General features: G+C 44.7%; 1 protein-coding gene across 2 annotated transcripts in view; it reads left to right on the top strand.

The window, feature by feature from the left end:
- LOC137376038 (macrophage colony-stimulating factor 1 receptor-like) overlaps positions 1 to 13,737 on the top strand; it is a 73,692-nt gene that overhangs the window by 23,170 nt on the left and 36,785 nt on the right. Inside the window, exons 2-4 of one of the 2 annotated variants that reach the window (XM_068044006.1) lie at positions 171 to 295; positions 2,943 to 3,111; positions 12,156 to 12,336. In XM_068044006.1, the coding sequence (XP_067900107.1) occupies positions 171 to 295; positions 2,943 to 3,111; positions 12,156 to 12,336 (475 nt within the window). The remainder of the gene's footprint in view (positions 1 to 170; positions 296 to 2,942; positions 3,112 to 12,155; positions 12,337 to 13,737) is intronic. The other variant, XM_068044007.1, reaches the window with a different exon arrangement.

Consider the following 13,737-nt stretch of genomic DNA (forward strand, 5'->3'; position numbering starts at 1 on the left):
GTAAGCTTTCGCTATGTATTACTATCCTGTCCATAACTTCCTGCACCTCCTTTAGAGTAACCTTCACATCATCAGTTTCCTTACTGTTGCCGGACTGACAACCTTTGTTGTGATGCTGTCCACAAGGAAATCCGCTAACAATCTTTAAACAGCCTTTTGTTTATTTTCAGATTTGCAGTTTTATCTTGACACCAGGGACCAGGTGCGACTGAGAGGCGAGTCCTACTCGATTGACTGCACTGCACTATCTGATTCTTTGTCTCTGTCTGTGAGATGGTTTCATCCACAAGACTCTGTAAGTTAGTGGTTTCCTTTACTCTTTTTTTAGCAGTTCTATTTTATTTTATTTCAAGTTTGTTTTCACATTTACTCAATCCAATTGCTAGAGTGTTCCATCTCGCTTTGCGAGCACTTTGGTTTCTATAGCAGGGTAACACTGCCGAGGACGAACATCTTCGCTCCCACCCTGCCCCCGCCAACTGGATCAGTCTAATCAGAGTACAGATTACGTGGGATCCATGGCAATATTCCTGGGGTATATTGGTCAGCTGGAGGTGCAGTAGAGGGGCAGGACATCAGCTGGTACCTGGGGCAGGATTTTCGGGGGCCAATGGAGTGGGAACTGAGGCTGGCGGGTGCATAATTTTGTGTTGCCAGCCAGCGTGCCAAACCATCCCACCCCTGAGCCAGTTTTGGAAAGGCTGGATCAGGGGCGGAACGGCTACCCGCCCACAAGTGGTGGGTAACTTGTTAAGGTAATTAAAAGGCCATTAATCAAAGGCCGACTGGAATTTTCCAGTCAGCCTGAGGGCCTCTCCCCCCTCCCCCTGCCCCCTCACAGCAAAGGGAGTATGGCAGCTGCCTGGAGGCGGCCTCCCGGAAGATTTTGGGGCCCTCATCTGCGGCCACAGACCGCCCTGTGGAGGGGATACCACCCCCCCCCCCAACCTCTCCATCCACAATGGTGGTCCCGCAGCTGTGGTCATTTTTATTTCAAAACTTTTAAAAGTGCTGAGAGGGTGGCTCAAATTGGAGGCACTCTCTCCCTTACCTGCAATGGCAGGTTGCAGCTCCTTCAGTGCTACAGAGCCTCCTATTGGCCCTCCAGTTCAACAGCCCACCCAACCATCCTTAACTGGACGGCCAGCATGCCCTCTGGCCACTAATGAGCCAATCCTGGCTAAATCAATGTCAGGTGACTGCTCCCAACATGGTGCGGGGTTGGGACCCACATTTGACCCTGACGTTGGGGTCACGACATGAAACGGAAAGTCCTGCCTCTGGATCGGTCACACCATTTCTGGAGGGGCGTGTTTGGGACGGATTCTTCCCCGAATGCTTTCTGCTGAGCAATCAGAATACTGGGGTCAAATCCTGTCTTCAAATTGCTCCAAGGCCTCTCCTCTCCCTATTTTCATGACCTCCTCCAGCCCCATAACCCTCAGATATTTCTAAGCTCCTTCAATTCTGCTCTTTTGTGCATCCCCATATTTCTATCACTCCATTGTTGATGGCCATGCCTTCAGCTGTCAAGGCCCTAAGTCTTGTGTTCCCTCCCTAAATCTCTCTGCCTCCCTACCTCTTTAAGATGCTCCTTAAAAGTTAGCTCTTTGATCAGGTTGATAGGTAAATTGGCCATTGTAAATTGCCCCTAGTATAGGTAGTTGGTAGGAGAATGGTGGGGATGTGGTAGGGAATATGGGATTAATGTAGGATTAGTATAAATGGGGGGTTGTTGGTCGGCATAGACTCGGTGGGCCGAAGGGCCTGTTTCAGTGCTGTATCACTAAAAAAAGAGTCTGTGATAGGGTAGGGTGTAAAAGCACTACTGCAGATGCTAGAAATCTGAAATAAAAATAGAAAGTGCTGGAAATACTCAGCAGTTCAGGCAGCACCTGTGGAGAGAGAAGCAGAGATAATCTTTCAGGTCTGTGACCTTTCATCAGAACTGGCAACGGTTGGAAAAGAATTAGATTTTAAGCAAGTGAAGGTGGTTGGTGGGGAAGAGAACAAAAGGGAAGGTGTGTGACAGGACAGAGGGCAGGAGAGATTAAATAACAAAGCTGTCCTGGGGCAAAGGCAAAGAGTGTGTTGCTCTACTTCCTTCAATTTAGTATACTGTATTTGCTGCTCACAATGCAGTTGCCCCTACAGTGGGGAGACCAAACGTAGATTGGGTGACCGCTTTGCAGAGCACCTTTGCTCAATCTGAAAATATGACCCCGGGCTTCCTGTCAATTGCCATTTCGACACACTCCCCTACTCTCATGCCCACATTTCTCTCCTTGACCTGCTGCAGTGTTCCAGTGAATATCAATGCAAGCTCGAGGACCAGCACCTGATCTTTCCATTCGGCACTCTACAGCCTTGCGGACTGAACATTGAGTTCAATAATTTCAGAGTATGACTGGCCTTTTTTTATATTTTTCGATGTTTTTATTATTTTATTTTATTTTTTAACCAAGTACCTGTTTTTCATGTAGACAGAGCTGCTCAATATTCCATTATTACAACTCTCTCTGGACTCATGCTTTGTCTTTCACAACAAGTATTAACACTCTCTTTGCCTTTGTCCCAGGACAGCTTTGTTATTTAATCTCTCCTGCCCTCTGCCCTATCACACACTTTCCCTTTTGTTCTCTTCCCCGCCCACCCCCCTCAACCCCCTTCACTTGCTAAAAACCTAATTCTTTTCTAACCTTTGCCAGTTCTGATGAAAGGTTACAGACCTGAAACGTTAACTCTGTTACTCTCTCCACAGGTGCTGCCTGACCTGCTGAGTATTTCCAGCACTTTCTGTTTTTATGTCGGGTAGAGAGTACATGGGCTGTGGGAGGAGCTGGGTTGATGGATGAATGGTGCTTCCCTGTCCTGTTCTGCCTTGTCTAATGAATTCAGTGACAGTTTTAAAACCATTTGAAATGTATTTGTTTTCTCTCCAGCCTGTCAATGTTATTTTATCCCGAAGTTTCAACCAGTTGTTCAACTTGACGGCAACGCTGAAGATTGACGCTGTGAAAAGAAATGATTCAGGAAATTTCACCTGCGTCGCGGTAGAAAATGAAGGAAAGAAGGCGGAACAGTCAGCTATGGTGTTGTTGCATGTTGTTGGTAATAACCTTGTGTTCTGATCATGGGACCTCATGGAGGGCAGGATGTGTACGGTGCAGGCAGTGGCAGGACCGCGTGTAGTGTTGAGTGACTTACACTCTGTTCCACCTCTCTAAATGTCATCTTTAATTGGATGTGAAAAAGTCACCAAATCTTCTCTATAGTCGGTGAAATGATAACATTGATATGTGGTGGCACTGGAGAAACTGAGACCATTCTGCTTGGATCAGATAAGGTTAAGTGGAGATTTGATAGCGGTGTTCAAAATTAGGAAAGGTTTTCATAGAATAACTAAGGAGAAACTGTTTCTAGTGGCAGCATGGTCGGTAACCAGAGGACACAGATTTAAGGTGATAATTGGAAAAAGAACCAGAGGGGAAGATTTTTTAGGCAGTGAATTGTTGTGATCTGGTAGCACGGCCTGAAAGGGTGGCGGGACCAGATTCAATAGTAACCTTTGGGGATTGGATAAATACTTGGAAAGGAAACATTTGCAGGTCCAAACGGAAAAAGCGGGGGAGTGGGACTAATTGGCTAACTCCTTCAAATAGCCAGCACAGGCACAATGGGCTGAATGGCCTTCTGTGCAGTAAGATTCTATGAGTCTATGATTGTGAAAATACCTGTTAAAAATGCAACTTCAAGTCTCTTCCGTACCCTCCCATCCACCTTGCAAATCTGCCATTTGAAATCATTTTCACGGCAAACTTGTATCATTGACAGGGAAGAGTTTGCATTAAAGTTGGATCTTATGCTGCAGGCAGGAATGCTTCCTTCACCCACTGCTGGAGTTTCTCAGAGTGGGTTTAGCCACTTCTATATAGCCCACACTTTGTTCCTTCCTGTTTTTCTTGCCGCTATCTGGTTATTTTAATCCCAGCTGGGATTATGGCCGGCCTTTCTTTGCTCAAGGACTGGGCTCCATGTATATTTTGGGGGTTAGATGTGCCCCTATTGGCATTGGGGTTTAGTGTTAGGAGTTGGGGGTAGGGGTGTAACCCAGCTCAGGTGAATATTAGGTTCAGGGCTTGGGTGGGGGCGTTTCAGTCTCGAGGCAAAGCCTTAGAGTTTGATCTTAAAAGTAGGACTTTAGTCTCACGTTTCTAATTAGGATTTTAGGATTTGGGTTCAGGGATAGTGTTACCTTAGGATTAGGGTCTCTAACCCTCCATTGGTGTCAGTTTGGAGTTAAGGTTAGGGTTAAGGCTGATGTTAATTTTGCAGTTAGGGTTGAGGTTAAGGTTGAAGTTGGGGTTGAGGTTAAGGTTGGGAATAGAATTGAGGTTAATGTTGGGGCTAGAATTGAGGTTAATGTTGGGGCTAGAATTGAGGTTAATGTTGGCGTTAGGGTTGGAGTTAATGTTGGCGTTAGGGTTGAGGTTAATGTTAGGGTTGAGGTTAATGTTGGCGTTAGGGTTGAGGTTAATGTTAGGGTTGAGGTTAATGTTGGGGTTAGGGTTGAGATTAATGTTAGGGTTGAGGTTAATGTTGGCGTTAGGGTTGAGGTTAATGTTAGGGTTGAGGTTAATGTTGGGGTTAGGGTTGAGATTAATGTTAGGGTTGAGGTTAATGTTGGCGTTAGGGTTGAGGTTAATGTTAGGGTTGAGGTTAATGTTGGGGTTAGGGTTGAGATTAATGTTAGGGTTGAGGTTAATGTTGGCGTTAGGGTTGAGGTTAATGTTAGGGTTGAGGTTAATGTTGGGGTTAGGGTTGAGATTAATGTTAGGGTTGAGGTTAATGTTGGCGTTAGGGTTGAGGTTAATGTTAGGGTTGAGGTTAATGTTGGGGTTAGGGTTGAGGTTAATGTTAGGGTTGAGGTTAATGTTGGCGTTAGGGTTGAGGTTAATGTTGGCGTTAGGGTTGAGGTTAATGTTAGGGTTGAGGTTAATGTTGGGGTTAGGGTTGAGATTAATGTTGGGGTTAGGATTGAGGTTAATTTTGGTGTTGGGGTTGAGATTGAGATTAATGTTAGAGTTAGGGTTGTGGTTAATGGGGGTTAGGGTTGATGTTAATGGGGGTTGGGGTTGAGGTTAATATTGGGGTTAGGGTTGAGGTTAATGTTGGGGTCAGGGTTGAGGTTAATGTTGGGGTTGAGGTTAATGTTGGGGTTAGGGATGAGGTTAATGTTGGGGTTAGGGTTGAGGTTAATGTTGGGGTTAAGGTTGAGGTTAAGGTTGGGTTTAGGGTCTTTTATCCCTTCATGTGGGTCAGCATGAGCAGCCTCTGGGATAGAGAGGTTCTAATGTTCCTTATAGTTAATGTTGGCGTTAGGGTTGAAGTTAAGGTTGATGTTGGGGTTGAGGTTAATGTTGGTGTTAGGATTGAGATTAATGTTGGGGTTAGGGTCGAGCTAGCCTGTTGAGCTAGCCTGAGAACTGAGCTGGAACCGACTAGACCTTAGGAAAACGTTGTACCAACCAGTCATACTATCCTAGTGTGAAAGCTGCCTCTGGACTGCCTCCCTGTCCAATCTGAAGTTGCGAACCCCAGTAGGGTTTTCGCCATCGTATTTTTATTGTGTAATTGCCTGGGATGGAATTTATGTCACTTTGTCAGGTGATAAGATCTTAGCGTCAGAATGTGGTCAATATAAAATAGTGTACACAGACATTCATTGTTCTCAGGGTCATCAAATCCAATAGAAATTTTTTATTTCATTCATTCTATAGATGTGGGCATTGTTCACAAGACTGGCATTTATTGCCCATGCCTATTAGCCCTTGAGAAGGTGATGGTGAGCCTGCTTCTTGAATCATAGAATCAGAGAAATGTACAGCACAGAAAGAGGTCGTTCGGCCCATCGTGTCCACGCTAGCCGACAAGTAGCCATCCAGCCTAATACCACTTTCCTGCTCTTGGTCTATAGCCTTGTAGGTTACGTCACTTCAAGTGCATATCCAAGTACTTTTTAAATGTTATGAGGGTTTCTGCCATTACCACCCTTTCGGACAGAGAGTTCCAGATCCCCACCACCCTCTGGGTGAAAAGATTTCCCCTTGCATCCCCTCTAAACCTCCTACCTCACCCTAAATCTATGCCCCCTGGTTATGGATCCCTCAGCTAAGGGGAATAGGGTCTTCCTATCCACTCTATCTAGACGCCTCTTAATTTTATATACTTCAATTCGGTCTCCCCTCAGCCTCATCTGTTCCAAAGAAAACAACCCTAGCCTATCCAATCTTTCCTCATAACTAAAATTTTCCAGTCCAGGCAACATCCTCATAAATCTCCTCTGTACCCTTTAGTGCAATCACATCTTTCCTATAGTGCAGTGACCAGAACTGCACGCAGTTCTCCAGCTTTGGTCTAACTAGTGTTTTATACAGTTCCAGCATAATCTCCCAGCTCTTTTGCCTCGGCTAATAAAGGTAAGTATCATGTATGCCTTCTTGACCACTTTATCTACCTGTCCAGCCACCTTCAGGGATCTATGGACATGCACTCCAAGGTTCCTCTACATTTTTCAGTATATTACCATTTATTATGGATTCCTTTGTCTTGTTTGCCCTCCCCATTTGCATTACCTCACACATCTCCAGATTGAACTCCATTTGCCACTGTTCCGCCCACCTGACCAGTCCATTGATATCTTCCTGCAGTCTACAGCTTTCTTCTTCATGATCAACCACACAGCCAATTTTTGTATTGTCAGCAAACTTCTTAATCATACCTACGAACATACATACATACAAACATATGAATTAGGAGCAGAAGTAGGCCATTTGGCCCCTTTAGCCTGCTCCGCCATTCAATAAGATCATGGCTGGTCAGTGCATCTCAAATTCCACACTCCCATCTACCCCTGATAACCTTTGATTTCCTTGCCTAACAAGAATCTATCTACCCCTGCCTTAAAAATATTCAATGACCCCGCCTCCACCACCTTCTGAGGCACAGAGTTCCAAAGTCGCGCAACCCTCTGAGAGAAAAATTTCTCCTCATCGCTGTCCTAAAAGGGCGACCCCTAATTTTAAAACAGTGCCCCCTCGTTCTGGACTCCCTGACAAAAGGAAACATCCTTATCACATCCACCTTGTCAAGACCGTTCAGGATCTTATATACTTCGATTAAGTCTCCCCTCACTCTTTTAAACTCCAGTGAAAACAAGCCCAGTCTGTCCAACCTTTCCTCATAAGACAAACCTGCTCACTCTAGGTAGTAATCTAGTAAACCTCCTCTAAACTGCCTCCAATGCATTCACATCCTTCCTTAAATAAGGAGACCAAAACCGCACACAGTATTCGAGATGTGGTCTCGCCGATGCCCTGTATAATTGAAGCATAACATCCTTACTTTTATTTTCTATTCCTCTCATAATAAAGGATAGCATTCCATTAGGCTTCTTTATTACTTGCTGTACTTGCATAGTAACTTTTTGTGACTCATGCACTAGAACACCTGAGCAGTGGGGTACAGAGAAGACTGGAAGAGCCATAGTGGTAGGTGATTCAATAGTTATGGGAACAGATAGGCATTTCTGTGGCCACAGATGTGAATCCAGGATGGTGCGTTGCCTCCCTGGTGCCAGGGTCAAGGATGTTACTGAGCGGCTGCAGGGCATCCTGAAGAGAGAGGGTGAACAGCCTGCAATCGTGGTCCACATCGGAACCAACGACATAGGTAGAAAGAGGGATGTGGTCCTGCAGTCAGAATTTAGGGAGCTAGGTAAGAAATTAGCAAGCAGGACCTGAAAAGTAGTAATCTCTGGATTGCTGCCAGTGCCACGCGCAAGTGAGTGCAGGAATAGAAGGATAAGACAGATGAATGCATGGCTGGAAAGATATTGCAAGAAGGAGGGCTTTAAATTCCTGGGACATTGGGAATGGCTCTTGGGGAGATGGGACTTGTACAGGCTGGATGGGTCGCACCTGAACATAGCCAGGACTGAGTTCCTTGCAGGAGGTTTTGCTAGTGCTGTTGGGGAAGGTTTAAACTAGTTTGGCAGTGGGATGGGGACCTGAGGGTAGACTCAGTTGGGACAAAATAAGAAATGGAAATGGAGGGCAGAAAATTCATGGATGAGTCTGGAAGGCAGAGGAACAAAGGTTAGAAAATAAAAAAAGAGTTTGGCAGTGCTCAAGGGTATTTGTTTCAATGCAAGGAGTATAGCAAATAGAGCAGATGAGCTGAGGGCACAGATAGACACGTGACAGTATGATATCATATCTATTAGAGAAAGATGGCTTAAGGAGGGACAGGAATGGTAGCTCAACATCCTGGTTGCAGGGTTTTCAGACGCAATAAGGAGGGGGATGAGAAAGGAGGGGGAGTGGCAATTTTGGTCAAGGAAACTATTACAGCTGTGAGGAGGGAATGGTATGTTGGAAGGTTCATCAAATGTGGCCATATGGATTGAGCTAAGGAACAAAAAAGGGGCAATCACACTGCTGGGAGTGTACTATAGATGCCCAAACAGTCAGAGGGAGATAGAAGAGCAAGTATGTGGGCAAATCTCTGAGAAGTACAAGAAAAATAGGGCAGTAATCGTAGGGGTTTTTAACTACCCCAATATTAACTGGGATAGTTTTAGTGTGAAAGGAATTGTGGGAGCAGAATTCTTGAGGTGCATTCAGGAGAGCTTTTTTGCTCAGTATGTAGCAAGTCCAACAAGAGAGGGCACAGTTTTAGACTTAGTTTTAGGAAATCAAGATGGGCAGGTGGAAGGGGTGGCAGTGGGAGAGTATTTTGGTGGTTGTGATCATAATTCAGTCAGTTTTAACATAATTATGGAAAAGGACGGAGATAGAACAGGAGGTAGAGTTGTCAATTGGGGCAAGGCCAATTTTACTAAACTGAGGAGTGATTTAGCGAAAGTGGACTGGAAACAGCTACTTGAAGGTAAATCAGTGTCAGAACAGTGGGAGGCATTCAAAGGGGGGGGGGTTCAAGGGGTTCAGAGTAAACATGTTCCCACAAAGAAAAAAGGTGAGACGGCCAAATCTAGAGCCCATGGATATCAAGGAGCTTACAGGGTAAAATAAGACAGAAAAGGAAAGCTAATGTCCGACACTGAGAACTCAATATTACAGAAAGCCGAGAGGAGCTTAGAAAGTGGAGAATTGAGATAAAAAAGGAAATTAGGAAAGCAAACAGAGGGCATGAAAGAATATTGGCAAGCCAAAGATGTTTTTCCAAGACATTAAGAGTAAAAGCAAAACTGAGGAGAAAGTAGGGCCCATAAAAGACCAAAAAAGGTAACCTATGTGTAGGGGCAGAAGATGTTGGTGTGGTTCTTAATGAATACTTTGCATCTGTCTTCACAAAAGAGGGGGACGATGCAGATATTGTAGTTAAGGAGGAGGAGTGTGAAATATTGAATGTGATAAACATAGGAAGAGAGGAAGTATTAATGGGATTAGCATCCTTGAAAGTTGATAAATCACCAGGGCCAGATGAAATGTATCCTAGGCTGTTAAAAGAAGCAAGAGAGGTAATAGAAGAAAGTCAAACCATCATTTTCCAGTGCTCACTGGATGCAGGTATGGTGCCGGAGGATTAGAGAACTGCTAACGTTGTACATCTGTTTAAAAAGGGAGCAAGGGGTAGACCGAATAATTACAGGCCAGTCAGTCTAACCTCAGTAGCGGGCAAATTATTGGAATCTATTCTGAGAGACAGGATAAACTGTCCCTTAGAAAGGCACAGGTTAATTAAGGATAGTCAGCATGGATTTGTTAAGGGAAGATCTTGTCTGACCAACTTGAGCACATTTTTTGAAGAAGTAACAAGGAAGATAGATGAGGGTAGTGCAGTTGATGTGGTCTACATGGATTTTAGCAAGGCTTTTGACAAGGTCCCACATGGCAGACTGATTAAAAAAATAAAACCCATGGGATCCAGGGAAATGCAGCAAGGTGGATACAAAATTGGCTCAGTGGCAGGAAACAAAGGATAATTGTTGACTGGTGTTTTAGTGACAGGAGGACTGTTTACAGTGGCATTCCGCAGGGCTCAGTACTGGGTCACCTGCTTTTTGTGGTATATATTAACGATTTGGATGTAAATGTAGTGGGCATGATAAAGAAGTTTGCGGACAACACAAAGATTGGCCATGTGGTAGATAGCGAGGAGGATAGCTGTAAACTGCAGGAAGATATTGATGGTCTGGTCAGATGGGCAGAAAAGTGGCAAATGGAATTCAATCTGGAGAAGTGTGAGGTGATGCATTTGGGGAGGTCAAACAAGGCAAAGGAATACACGATTAATGGGAAAATACTGAGAAGTGTAGAGGAAGTGAGGGTCCTTGGAGTGAATGAACACAGATCCCTAAAGGTAGCAGGACAGATCGATAAGGTGGTTCAAAAGACATGGAATCCTTCCCTTTATTCGCTGGTATAGGATAGAAGAGCAGGGAGGTTATGCTGGAACTGCATAACTCATTGGTTAGGCCACAACTTGAGTACTGTATGCAGTTCTGGTCACGTCATTACAGAAAGGATGTAATTGCACTAGAGAGGGTACAGAGGAGATTTACGAGGAATGTTGCCAGGACTGGAAAAATGCAGCTATGAGGAAAGATTGGATAGACTGGAGTTGTTCTCCTTGGAACAGAGAAGGCTGAAATGTACAAAATTTTGAGGGGCCTGGATAGAGTAGAGGTGAAGGGTCTAGTCACCTTAGCAGAAAGGTCAGTGATGAGGGGGCATAGATTTAAAGTGATCGGTAGAAAAATTAGAGGGGAGATGAGGAAAAACGTTTTCACCCAGCGGGTGGTGATGGTCTGGAACTCACTGCCTGAAAGGGTAGTTGAGGCAGAAAACCTCGACTCATTCAAAAGGAGTCTGGATATGCGCCTCCAGTGCTGTAATCTGCAGGGCTACAGACCAAATGCTGGAAGGTGGGATTAGAGTAGGTTGATCGTTTTTCAGCCGGCACAGACATGATGGGCCAAGTGGCCTCTTTCTGTCCCTTAGACCTTCTATGATTCTATGATTCTATTCCTCTGCACCTCGGAGTTCTGCAGTCAGTTTCCGTTTAAGTAATACTCTGCTTTTTTATTCTTCTTGCCAAAGTGAACAACTTCACACTTGCCCACATTATACTGCCTCTGCCAGATTTTTGCCCAATCACTCAACCTATCTATATCGGTCTGCAAGCTCCTTATGTCCTCTTCACAACAGACATTCCTACCTATCTTTGTGTCATCTGCAACTTTAGCTATCCTCATCTCAGTCATTGATATAAATTGTAAAATGTTGAGGCCCCAGCACAGACCCCTGCGGGACTTCACTCATCACATCCTGCCAATCAGAAAAGGACCCATTTATGCATACTCTCTGTTTACTGACAGCCAGTCAATCTTCTATCCATGCTAATATGTTACCCCCTACACCATGAGTTCCTACTTTGTGCAATAACCTTTTACATGGCACCTTGTCTGGAAATCCGAGTACAGTACTTCAAAGGGCTCCCCTTTATCCACGGCACATGTTACTCCTTCAAAGTACTCCAATAAATTGGTTAAACATGATTTCCCTTTCACAAAGCCATGCTGACTATTCCTGATTACCATGAATTTTTCTAAGTACCCAGCTATAACCTCCTTAATGATCGATTCTAACACCTTCCCCATGACAGACGTCAAGCAAACTGACCTATAGTTACCTGTTTTCTGCCTCCCTGCCTTCTTGAATAGAGGGGTTGTATTTGTTACTTTCCTCCTATATTTAAGTCTAAATCATATGCTTCTGCAGTCCATGTGGTGAAAGTGCTCCCATAGTGCTGTCAGGGTGGAATTTCCTTTGTAGCTGTTCTGATGCAGCTGAATGTCGTGCTAGGATATTTCAGAGGGCAGTTAAGAGTCAGGGCAGTAGGTTTCTTTCCCGAAAGTACAGTCGTGAACAGTAGAGTTTTTACAACAAACTGACAGGTCACATTTACTGATACCAGTTTTCTATTTCTGGATTTAAAAAAAAAGTGAATCCAAATTCTCAAACTGCCCTGGAGGGAATTTGAACTTTTGTTTGTGATTAAGTTTTGTTCAGGAACAGTTGCAAGGCTGTTGATTCCAGGAAGTCACTCAATTTCTTTTCGTGTGTCAACAGAGAGAGGTTATGTGCGAATCTCTACTGATCAGAAGACCATCCTAGAGGCAAACGTCGGGGACAACCTCGAACTCCAAGTGATAATTGAGGCCTATCCTAAACTGAGGGAGCACCAGTGGATCTATGAGACCAAGAACAACACTGATGTTCACAGGTGGACATTCATTGAGGAGTACAATAGGTAACATATCAAAGAAGCTGTAGCAAACAATGCAGGGACACATGGTGCTCAGTCCTCATCCTGTCTATGCTCAGTTAGACGGTCTAACTTCTTAGTTTCTCTCAGGATGCCCATTTATTGTCCATTGCCAGTGAGCCGGAGCTATTAACTTGTAATTGGTCATCTTGTTAGGGCACTTCAGGGGTCATCAAGGGTCAATTACACCATGTGATGAGTCTTTAGCTCAATGGTAGCTAGCAACACCCACATCTGCCTTGTCCTAGCTGATGGAAGTTGCAGGTTTAGGAGGTGCTGACGAGATCTTCACATTCAGTGGGTGTAAGTGACCCCCTCACCACCTCCATAAAGTCCTCCCAACATATATCCCAACATCCTTTATGGGATAGGAAAAAGAGTGTAGCGGCCATGCAAGGAGCATTCTCATTGTGGTCTGCCAGACTGCCAATCAGGCTGCAAATGCTTTCACTGTCTCAACATGTACTTCAAGGGTAGAGTGCAAAGATTCCAAAAAGTAACAACCACATTACATGAGACTGGAGTCCTATAAAGTCCAGAATGGGTCAGGAGATCAGGTTTCCTTCGCTAAAGGAAACAACTGGATTTTTGTGACACTTCAACAGTTTCATGGTCACTTTTACTGGTGCCTTATTTATCAAAATCACTTTCATTTCCCATGGCTGGGTGGAATTTAAATTCAATTAATTAATAAATCTGTAATAAAAGGCTAATCTCAGTAATGGTGACCATGAAACTACTGGATTGTTGTAAAAACCCATCTGGTTCACTAATGTCCTTTAGGGAAGGAAATCTGCCGTCCTTACCTGGTCTGGCCTACATGTGACTCCAGACCTACAGCAATGTGGTTGACTCTTACCTGCCCTCTGAAATGACCCAGCAAGCCACTCAATTGTATCAAAACCGCTACAGAAAAGTCAAAAAGAATAAAACTGGATGAACTACCCAGCACCGAAAATGACAAAGGCACACTCTGCCCAGTCCACCATGCAAAGTCCTCTGGGAACTGTGCCAAATTTGGACAGCTGTCCCACAGACCGGTCAAACAGCAGCCTGCCATAGTCATACTCACCGAATCATACCTTACAGCCAATGTCTTAGACTCCTCCATCCCCATCCCTTGGTATGTCCTGTCCCATCGGCAGGACAGACCCACCAAAGGTGGTGGCACAGTGATATACAGTCAGGAGGTAGTGGCCCTGGGAGTTCTCAACATTGATTCCAGAAGTCTCATGGCCTCAGGTCAAACATGGGAAAGGAAACCTCCTGCTGATTACCACCTACTGCCTGCCTTCAGCTTATAAATCGGTACTCCTCCATGTTGAACACCACTTGGAAGAAGCACTGAGGGTGACATGGGCACAGAATGTCCTTTAGGTGGGGTAC

The sequence above is a fragment of the Heterodontus francisci genome, chromosome 12 (assembly GCF_036365525.1).
Source record: "Heterodontus francisci isolate sHetFra1 chromosome 12, sHetFra1.hap1, whole genome shotgun sequence".
Classification (NCBI taxonomy): domain Eukaryota; kingdom Metazoa; phylum Chordata; class Chondrichthyes; order Heterodontiformes; family Heterodontidae; genus Heterodontus; species Heterodontus francisci.